General features: G+C 33.5%; 1 protein-coding gene across 2 annotated transcripts; it reads left to right on the forward strand.

Annotated features, from left to right (window-relative positions):
* Positions 1-2286: 2286 nt before the first annotated feature.
* Positions 2287-4478, forward strand: LOC105964620 (putative F-box protein PP2-B12). Of its 2 annotated transcripts, none has more exons than XM_088820782.1 (4): positions 2287-2396; positions 3315-3623; positions 3702-3811; positions 3947-4478. In XM_088820782.1, the coding sequence occupies exons 2-4, from the start codon at positions 3348-3350 to the stop codon at positions 4347-4349; spliced, it is 789 nt and encodes a 262-aa protein (XP_088676908.1). In that variant the 5' UTR covers positions 2287-2396; positions 3315-3347; the 3' UTR covers positions 4350-4478. The 2 variants fall into 2 exon arrangements, with proteins under 2 accessions (XP_088676908.1, XP_088676909.1); XM_088820783.1 differs by having other exon boundaries at positions 3326-3623.
* Positions 4479-11734: the final 7256 nt, after the last annotated feature.

Here is an 11734-nt window from a genome sequence, read left to right on the forward strand (position 1 = left end):
ATAAAAACTTGGCCCCCTCAATTAAATTTTCTAGTTCCGCCACTGCGCGGATGGCAGGAGAAGAACACGGAGGGCTGGACGGACGTAGCAGACGACGGAGGGCTGGAGAAAATTGGGGCTGAAAGTTGTTTGGAGGTGGGGGGTGGGTTGGGGGACGAGGAAAAGGAAAAATTAAAAAAGGAAGAGTTGGTGATGAAGCAGGAGGGCTGAGGTGGTGGCGGTGGAAGAAGTGTTGGAGTATTGGAGATATTAATATTAAATGATACATTCACTAACAGCTAAAGTTATTGGTTGAGATGGAGTTAGTCTAGGAAATGTTCTTAGGAGAAATTGCAATCAAGTCCCTATTCAAGTTTCAAAAATTTAGCATAAATTACAATTTGGCCTTTATTTAATTTTTTTGGAATCAATTTGAACACAATTTTATGTCATTTTATTTTATTGAAGGGTATATTTGTCTTTTCACCATCAGTCAATGATTAAAATTACACTGGTCGAATGTGTTATTTAAAAAAATTCACAGGGGAATTTTTTGCTAGTTTATTTATCATAGGGGATTTTCAACTATTTCGAGAATACACCGGGGAACGTTTTGCAGTTTACTCTTTTGATATGTCAAGAGTATGGAGGATAAAAATATTTGGGGGGCCAAAACTCATATTAAATGATATTAGGGAAAAATACATTTTTCAGCCCTTAAGTTTGCACAAATTTCATATTTGACCCCTCATGTTCACAAAAAATATGTCCGGTCCCTCATATTTCAAAATTTCAACATTGTTAGTCTTTTTCGTCAATTTTCCGTTAGTAATAACGGAATCAAAATTCTGTCCATCATGCTTTGATTGCGGACTAATGGTAGATTGAGAAAAATGGCCAAAAGCGTTAAATTATTCAAAAACGAAGGACCAAATTTGTTTTTTTTTTTTTGTGAAAATGAGGGGTCAAATATAAAATCAGTGCAAAATTGAGGGGTGAAACTATAATTTTCCCAATTATATTATAATAAAATAAATATAACCTCGTGCCTCGATGTATTATTGCACAGCAGTTAATTAGCCATTTTTTTCTACAACATGTGGGCCAACTTTTTTGAAAACTAGGACATATTTTTAGCTTTTTTTATTTCTACAATAATGCGTCATTCAAAGTGACGCTTTTTAAGAAGCTGCAACGTGTCAAGGTAATTGTGGGTCGCTTTGTATTTTCTTCAAATAAAAAATTGATGCAAAAATTAAAAATGTGTAGGACCCACACGGTAAAAGAGGAGATGGATGGATGGGCTTGGGGGTAAGAGGCCGAATGTGGGGGGGGGGGGGGGGGGGGGGGGGGGGGGGGGGGGGTGTTTGGGGGGTTAAGGTCATATGTGGGGGCTTTTTTAGCATTTTTTAATTTGTTTATTTAATCAATTTGTTTTGAATAACTAATAAAAAATTAATTAAGTAAATCAAATATTCGTATTTGTATTTTTTTACTTAATAATTTTTTAATAAGTAATTACAAACATTATTTTTTATTTTAGACCCTAATTCAGAATTCCTTAATTTCACCATTATTCTAAAAAAATCAAAAACATTGTGAAAACTTTTATAATTTTAATAATAATAATAATAATAATAATAATAATAATAATAATAATAATAATAATAATAATAATAATAATAATATATTCTTTAAACTTTAAAACCATATTCAAAATTCTGAAAATATGAAATGATTAAAAAATATTAGAAAAAGTATATTATATCTGTTTTTTTTTTTTTTTTACAAATTATACAAGTTTTCAAAATTTATAGATATTCCAAAGTTATGTTCTCCAAATTTATTCGGAAATTTAAAATATATCAAGTTTTTAAATTAAAAAAATGTTGATATTGTCAAAATAATTTCAAAATTAAAATTATATTAATTTCAGAATTTTAGTTTCTTATTCAAAATAAAATATACAAGAGTATAATTTTTTTTTTCTTAATAATGATTATATTTGCATCCCCCAAATTTATTTATACAAAAAAAATGCATACACTCCAAACCCCCCATTCGGTCCTCACCTCCAAAACCCACCCACCCACCCATCTCCTCTTTTACCGTGTAGGCCTCACATATTTTAAATTTTTGCATCAATATTTTATTTGGAAAAAATATAAAGTGGTCCAATATTACCTTGACACGTGTCAGCTTTTTAAAAAGCATTACTTTAAATGAGGCATTATTGTAAAAGTGAAAGAAGCCGAAAAAATGTCTTAGTTTTCAAAAAAGTTGGTACATATATTGTAGAAAAAAAAAATGGCCCATGCTTCTTTTACATCTCATCTGACACAATTTTCAGAGAGAAACCCTAAAATAATTTCATGTGTGAACCAATCAGATCGGACAAACTACAGATTAATATTAAGGTAAACTTTTCATTAATGTGTTTCCAGTTTCATGAAATCATATCTTCATTAATTAGGTGTTTGCATTTCTATTTGTTCATGGATTCAGGTTTTCTGGGATTAGGGTTTGATTATTTTGGATTAGATTAACTAACTAATCATTAAATAGTGAGATGTTTGGTTTATTATAAGAGATCGAGTTTCGCAATTGTCGAAATCTGATATTAAATCTGATTTCTCAAGAACATGTCTAATTGAACAATAATCATATCGTAATTTTAAGTATTTTCATGTCGAAATTAATCATAAGAGTAGGGCAACTACTACATTCGTTGCATAGTAGCATTTAATTGCGAGTTTCAGTTTTTGTACCGGGCTTAAGTTAGTTTCAAAATCTTGCCAGTCGAATATTATACTGACTTCTACTATTTAATCAACACAACTTAGTATTGACGAACGAACGAGGCCAAATAATTTTCCGAAATACTTTAGATTTTTGCAAAATCATTTCCCGAAAATTAAAAACCAGACGAGGATTTAAAGATAGCACATCAACCAAGTGAATTACTAACCACTAGTAGAAAAAAAGTTTTTTACTAATTTTTCTTTTTCCAACAGTAAAAAGTCATAACAAAAAGTACGTTTTACTATAGGGCAATAAAATCTTGAAGGCATAGTAAATGCTAAGATTTACTGGAGCAAAAAAATATTTGGTACCGCGATTTACCGTAACAAAGTTTTTGTCACGCTCGTGTATGATACAGGACAAATTCTTAGCAAATGCATAGCAAAAGCTTTTTTACTACGAATTTGATACATTTTGCTGGTTACTGGTCGTAGTAAAAAAACATTTTTCTACTAGTGAACACTAATGAGTAATAACATATTGTTTACTACTGTTTATCAATGTTAATTAATCAAGATTCTTTTTGCGCCAAGCTTTTTTCTAGGATAAAACTCGAATAAATAAAGATGTCTACAAACTATGACAACTGGAAGAGACTGTTGAGAGCCGTACGATTTAGAGAGCTAGACAAGCAAATGATCTTGTTAAAATCCACAAAATCTCCATTATCTAGTTTCGATCTCGGTTATAACACGACTTCCGCAATAATCGACGACAATAATCCTCAAACGAGAAGTCTATTAGCCATGCACAATTTAGGGGGCGCGCTCGACCACAATCAATGGAAGGCAATGCTCCCAACCGGCAAAGATGTACTAGTTTGGAAATCAAATTGTTCATTGGTGAGGACTTTTTTTTTCGTATATCCTTTTCTCGACTATTCTATTTTTTTTTAACACATTTGCAAATTTAATGAACAGAGTTTTTTTATGGACAAAAATGGGAAGAATTGTTTCTTGTTTGGAGCCTACTCAAGACCCGGAATTTCACCGAAAGATGGCCTCAAATTTACTTATGACCTTAAATCCAGGTATTTTGTGCAAATTTTTATTGTTCATTATAATTATATATATATATATATATATATATATATATATATATATATATATATATATATATATATATATATATATATATATATACATTTATTTTAATTTTATTGCAGATTCGGGAGGGTGGCGAAGCTTAAAAATAAATGGGGGGTCGATATCAGCTGCAGTATAAGTGCACAATTTCTTTCGCCCGAGACTACATACGTTGTATATCTTGTGATTGAATACAATTATAAGAACGAGAGTAGATCTCCTCAGAAAGCACTTTCATTCGTCGGTTTTAACGAAAGTAAATGGGAATACGGTTACTCGAAAGAGCGAGCGAGGATTGTGGATTTCGGACGGATCAAAGAGAGATCGGATAGATGGGACGAGGTTGAAATCGGGAGATTCTATGTTGGTTTGGAAGAAGAGAATTCTTTTAGAGAAGAGCGAGATGTGCTCGTGCAATTGCTCGGAAGTAGTGGATACATTATCGAAGGTATTGAGTTCCGACCTTTGGAGGAAGAGTCTTGAGGAATTGTTTTTCTTTTTTTTTTTTTTTCGAATTTAAGGATTTTCTAAAACTTATAATTTGTGGTGCGAGTGGATTGAAAATTGAAAACCTACGTTATCGATTTACTGAAAAACTCCTCGTGTTATTGATCTTATGATATTTTTTTCTTATAGCGACACTTCCGAAATGGTTAGTTTTTCGGGGCATAATTTGCTAATAGTATAACAAAGAGAATTTTTTTTTTTTTTACAGTTGGCATAATCAAAGATGGATTAAGGTTTATTCCTTCAACCTCATTTTTTTCCTCGAAAATCCCGTCGTTGCATCCCTAATTTATTTTCTAACATTTTGAATTCTTCTCCTTCCCACATCTGCATTGGTTTCTAGTATTAATTAGCAGATACTACAGTTTCGAAGAATTAGTTCGTGAACGAAATTGTAGGATTTGAAGGGGATTCTTTTGGAGTGATTAGGGGATTTGAAGAATTAACCCTAAACTCGTTCCGAAAGTAGCAAATTGTTATAAAGCGAGAGCAACGTGCGTCTCACGGTACATTATTTCTCATATTTAAGAAGATACAACAAGAGAATTAATTGTTTTGTAAAATTGCATGCGCTCCATAGTTTTGTCTTCGATAATTAACAAGACCTAAGAGGGTGTTCGGGTAGCTTATTCAAACTTATAAGCTCTTCAAGGGTGTGATATAAAAAAAAAATCTTAGAAACTCAAAAAATAAGTTGCTGGATGGCAAATAATAACTCTTCTTCTTCTTTAAATAAAATTAATACCTAAAATAAGACGTAACAACTTATCAGCTCTTGAAACAAATTATCAAATATAAGAGTTTATCAGCTGTTTAAAACAAGCTTAGCCAACCAAACCCTTAATAACAATTAAACATGCACTCACTAGCTTCGATCTAATCCATGTTTCGACAACACATTAAAATTCAACTATTTTAGACAAGCAAATGATCTTGTTAAAATCCACAAATTCCCCATTATCTAGTTTCAATCTCGGTTACAACACGACTTCTGCAATAATCGACGAAAATGACCCGCAAAAGAGAAGTCTATAATCTATGAATTTCTTGCGATTACAGCTCCGACAGATGGAAGGCAATGATCCCAGCTGATAAAGACGAACTAATATGAAGTTCAATTTATTCGGTGGTGAGACTTTTTTCGAAGAATATCTTTTTTTCCGACTATTTTACGCGAGTATTGCATAAAATCTCCTTGTGTTAACGAAAACTTGCACCAAACACTGGGGGCAGAGCTACATGTAGATTTGTGGGGGTTAGGGGATGGGTGGGGTGGGAGGGTTGTTGGAGCCGATTTTGTTTATTTGTCTTAGGTTCTATTTATTTATGAGTTTTTAGCACTAACCATCCCCTGTAATTAGGGATGGCAATTTTTATCCGACCCGTGGGTATCTGCCCCGAAGTTTTCGGGTAATACCGCCCCGCAAATTAATGAGGCGGGTACGTATTCTATTTTTTCCCCGAAAACGGGTTCTGTGCGGGTGCGAATTTGTGCATACCCGCCCCTTAGACCCGCCCTGCGTATATATATTGATTATTATGATATCATTATAATAAATTTGTTATTTGGATTTAGAATTGTTGTTCTCTATCAGGCTTATTCAATTTTTTTTTTTTTTTTTTTAATTTCTTCAATTTTCATGGGTTTTTTAGCGGGGCAGGTCCCGCAGGTTTTCTATGGGGCGGGTGCGGGTTGGTAAAAATTATACCCATTGTAGGGCGGGGCAGGTGCGGATTGAACAGGTTTCTTAACGGGGCGGGGGCGGAAATGCCAAACCCGCCCATGGCCATCCCTACATGTGATCTCTAATTGTCACAAAAGTCCATATTTTAAAATAACTAGCAAAGACGTCCCTATAAAAGTTAGTCAAAGCCAATAAGGTCCCTGTGAGTTGGTCGTGCGATACACTCACAAATAACGCGAATGGGGTTAATTTTTTAACTTAAAAAGACTGGAATACCCTTTAAATTAGAAATTTTATAAATAAGCCTCAAAATGAAGTTTTCAGCATTTTCAATTTAATTAGTCCCTTTCGCTTTGAAAAGGGCCCTCTTCTTCCTTAAGTAAGGAATTGATTTGCAATTTTCCAGAAATACACTTAACATAGCTGAGCTGCCGCTCTTCTTCGGGCGAACAACCTATCCGGCCTCACCTTCAGTTCAACCATATCCCCCTTTCGCCCGCCGCTTCAACATTTTCTCCGACGAAGTTCGGTTCGGTTTAGAGCTTCCCACACCTTTTTCCGCCTATATATTGGAGCTTTTTCATCACACCAAATTGAGAGCAGGTTGAAGAAAGATGTGGTGGTCGGGGAGAGTGCAGTGGGGGCTGAAGATTGTTTAATTTTGTTTCTTTTTCTCATTTTTTAATTTAAAATTGAAATATTGTTTAATTTTTATTAGGAAGTTTCGTCATTTCACAAAAGTCAATAGATAATTTTGAAATAAGGGGTGGTGTCTTGCAAAACACAACGTACAGGGGTTAGTGCTAACTTTTTTAATTAACATGTCGATTTCTTTGGTCAGTGCTAAAAGCTCTTAATTTATTTATACATTGTAGTGTATTTGCATGCCCCAATCCCCTAGAAATTAATATACCCACTTATATTGCAAAAATTTCCGAGCTTAAAAAGTTTTAAATAAGGGTAAATTACAAACACCCCCCTGAGGTATGGTCAAATTACAAAAACACCCCTCTTGTTTGGATAATTACAACCACCCCCTCAACTCCTCAAATTTAGTGGGAATCTTCGAGATTATATGGAATATTATCACCTGTGTACCCGTTTTATCCCATTCAAACTCTACATTATGAAGCAAGATGATCATAATATGCGATTTTTAGCTTGTATATATCAGTTCGTGGTGCATCGAAAATTGTATTTTTACACAAAACGAGTACAAACTAGTGCACATTCCACGGAATCTAGATGATTATGTTGAATTTGGCACAATAAGGGTGAAGGTGTAAGAAAAAATCATAGTTGAGGGGGGTAGATATAATTATCCAAACAAGAGGGGGATTTTTGTAATTTGACCATACCTCAGGGGGTGTTTGTAATTTACCCTTTAAATAATGATATCATTGTCATATTATTTAAAAAGTTAACTTCGAGGGCGGGCAAGTCTTATTTACGGTGAGTCCCTCGCCCCAGGCCCCCCATCCTATGGCTCAGGTCGGAATATTGAATTCTTTGTTATTTTTTTTTTGTAACGAATGACAACCATAAAGGTGTACCGGGTAAACCTACACTCATATATAATAGCCTGCAAACAACACGAGAGACGTAAATCACATTAGGCTAACCATGTGTGACAATCTCTACCTAGTGACAGTTGACAAGGGAATTTAAACCAGGGTAAATTGACACATGCTCACTTGCTTCAACCGCTAGACCATATCTTGTGGGATGGAATATTTTATTCTATTTACAATAAAAGTTGCTGATGCCTTTTTTTTCCTTCTTTTTTGAATTCAATATTTTTGTTATTTTGTTCTCATATGAACTCAAATGCCACTAGAATTATTTATTGGGTAAATTTCACTTTATCCCCTCGTACTCTGCCCAAGAACCACTTTACCCTCTCGTACTCTCAATTTTATCGATTTACCTCCTTGTACTTGTACAATTTCCCAATAAAGCCCTCTTCGTCAACCTTTTTCGATTTTGACTCTGACGCCATTTGGTCAAGAGTCAAAATATTGACGTAAATATTGATTTTTTTTCGATTTTGACTCTCGTGATTAGAAAAGAGAAAGTTTCACACATTCATATATTTTTTTTCTTTGCACTGGGTAGAATCGATCAATTTTTGGGTCTTGATTTTTACTAAGTTAGGGGTTCAATTTGGGGATATCTTGGAAGGGGAAGTGGTGGGAGAAGAAGAAATGACAATATTGATGGAGAAGAAACGACGCGTTATAGGCAGTGGCAATTGTGTAATTTACAGAGTTGACCAAACGGCGTCAGAGTCAAAATTGACAAAAGTTGAAGGAGAGGGCTGTATTGGGAAATTGTACAAGTACAAGGGGGTAAATCCATGAAATTGAGAGTACGAGGGGGTAAAGTGGAATTTACCCTTATTTATTAGAAATTCTTGGATCAAAATCGTATTTAGTCAGATGCAACCTAAGTTTTGAGTAGTTAGCAGAGCTGAGGTGGTGGAGGTTGATTCTGTTACGACACTCGGTATTCGTGACACTACAAGAAAAAGTTGCACTACCGATATCCCAATTGTGACACATACAAAAGTTGTAACTTAATACACACATTAAGTGACAACATCTTTTTTATTGTCACTAATAGCTCTTTTTATTGTCACTTAATCCTTATTTATTGTCACTATAGAGCATTAGCGACACCCCGTTAGTGACAAGTATAGTGACAACACTTTTTGCTTAACTATGTGAAAAATAGGTGTTATCACTCATTTTTTTTAGACATGGCCACGGGGCGGGTCGGGTCCGGGTCCGGGTCGGACCCGCCGGGTCCGGGTCCGGGTCCGACTTCTGGAGGACCCGAAACCGACCCGCGGGGAGCCGGGTCCGGGTCCGGGCCGGGTCCACCCGGGTCCATCCGGGTCCGGGTCCACCCGGTTTTTCAATTTTTTTTTTCAAAAAAGAAAAAAAAAACTTATATTGAAACTTGAAAAAAAATGAGATTAACTTTAATTCAAAATTTAAAAAATAATTGAATTTAAACACTAAACAATTTTATAAAAAAATGAAACGATTAAGACTTTGAGACATAAACTAGATAAAATGAAAGTTGTGAAGATTGAATTATAGGGATTTATAAGTGAAAGTAATAATTGAGAAATTTTTCAAAATATCAAAATTTGGTATTATTTCGTTTAAATTAAATCGTATTTTTTTATATTTTTCAAAATTAAATATATATGCATTTGTTATTAGTCGATATTTTTGATATTAATAATAGTCAACCTGACAATTAATAATTTATAAAACATTAGTTATAAAATTATTATAATCATTTTACAGTGTTATTTATATTAATATATTTATAGTTAGGATTATTATAACAAGGAATATATATAACATAAACAAAAGGTGTAAAATGATTATAATAAATAATGTTAAATAGATAATTAATTATCATATTCATTATTATTAAATAATTTTAATTAATTTATTAACAGATATAATATAATAAAAAAATAAAAGAAATTGAAAGGACTTGAGCTTAATTCATTTAAATCTTACGATTCGATTCTAAAATTTGAATAAAATATAAATGTAAAAAAAAATTAAATTATATGATATTCGATTCTCTATATTTTTTTTTTTTAAAGTTTCTTATACTGCATTTGTTGATAATTTAATTAAAATTATTTAATAATAATTAATATGATAATTAATAATTTATTTAACATATTTATATATCATTTAAATCATTTTACACCGGAATTGTTATTATATATATTTATTGTCTACATTTAAACAAACATATTTGTTGTCCCAGTGGTAAGAATTGCTCAATATTTCCACTCTTGCCCGAGTTCGAACCCCGTTATGTCCAATTTTTTGATAAAAATGCTATTTAATACCCGGGTCCTCGGGCCGGGTCCAACGGGTAGACCCGTCGGGTCCCGGATCCTGAAAATGGGGACCCGAAACCGACCCGTCCAATGGCGGGTCAACGGTCAACGGGGCCGGGGCGGGTCCGGGTCAGGCCCGTGGCCGTGTCTAATTTTTTTTTCTTTTTCTAGTGAGAAGAGATCGAAACATAATTGATATCGTCATTTTTTTTTTATAATTTAACCTCAAAATTGTAGTTTTTGTAATTAATCCGGTTGACGAAGACGAATTAATATTGTTTAATGCGGACAAAGACCTTAACAAGCAAATTCCACAGGTCCATAGTAAATAAATTATAGGGGTAATATGCATGACACCCCTCAAACCAAACCTAATTAGATATAGGGGACAAGCCCAATTAGATTTTTTTTATTGAATCCTTAATTTTGAACAAAAATTGTTACACATCCTTTTAATTTTTTTAAACCCAAAACTACCCTTAATATAATTAATAAAAAAATACCTTACTCATTCTATTATTTATCTTTCTCTGCCTCTCTCTATTCCTCCGCCGCCCAACTCCTCCTCTCTCTCTCTATTTCCACGCCACAATCTGCCCAACTCCTCTTCTCTATTTCTCTCTCTTTTTCTCTATTTCTCTATTTCCAAGCCCTCTTGTCTCATTCACTATTTTTCTTTCTTTTGATTTATTTTTCTTTCTTTTTAATTTTCAGATCTGAGGTTTTAAAAATCTACAGCGGAACAACATATCTACAACGGACGATGGTGGCCAATTCAGACGCCCTTGAGCGGCGGGCCAATGTCCCTGACTCGCCTTGGCCGGGGAAGTGGCGATTGCATCATGGAAGGGTTGGCGAGATGTGGCCTGCAAATGTATTTTCATTTTTTTTTAACGGTTGCTAGGGCTGGTTATGATGAATTCATGGTATGTGTGTGTTTAGTTTGCGTATACGGCGAGGACGGCTCGACGGCGGCTGATACACGTTTGCTAGCGGTGCTAGGGTTCTAAATTAAATTGCAAAAGTAGGGTTTTGGAAATGATTCCAGTTGTCTACGAGTTTATGGCGCTGTGAATCGAAGAATCGGATGTTATTGAAAGCTTTTTTTTTTCTTATGTTATAAAAAAACATTTTTTTGACTAATTGCATCGGATTATCTTTTAAGAGATTTTGCTTGATTTCAACGCTAGAGTTTGGCGGCAGTTGCGTTTGGCTGCTAGGGTTGGTGACGGCTGTGAGTTATTGCTGGCTAGGGTTTTGATAGTATTTCATAGTAAAACATAGTACACCATAGTATATAATAGTACTATACTATAATATATCGTGGTATACTAAAGTCTACTACATAAAAATATGTATATTGGATTAAAAAAGAAAAATAAATAGCATGCTTTTGTTTTTGTAATAATATTATGTAAAAAGAAAAAAAGGAAAAAAATAATTTTATTTTATAATATTATATAAATGTTAAAATGAAGAAAGAAAAGAAAACGACAAATAAAAAAAATTAAAAAAATATTAGACGTCAAAATGAAACTATTAACTGTAGAAAAAATAAAATAATAAATGCAGTTCGAATTTACTAAATGCAGATTTTAAATTTGTGAGTGAAAGGGCATTTTTGTAATGAATTTTATAAAGGATGTAAAGCAAATGTTTAGTTGGACTTGTCATTTAGTTCTAATAAGTTTTGTCACTAAGGACCTATATCTTAAGGCCCCTAAATTATAATATGCATGTGTAGCAGTTGGAAGACTAAGTAAGCAAATTAAATTAATTTAATCATTAAATCGGAAATTCGA

The sequence above is a fragment of the Erythranthe guttata genome, chromosome 7 (assembly GCF_056151865.1).
Source record: "Erythranthe guttata isolate IM_541 chromosome 7, IM_541, whole genome shotgun sequence".
NCBI classification, from domain to species: Eukaryota; Viridiplantae; Streptophyta; class Magnoliopsida; order Lamiales; family Phrymaceae; genus Erythranthe; species Erythranthe guttata.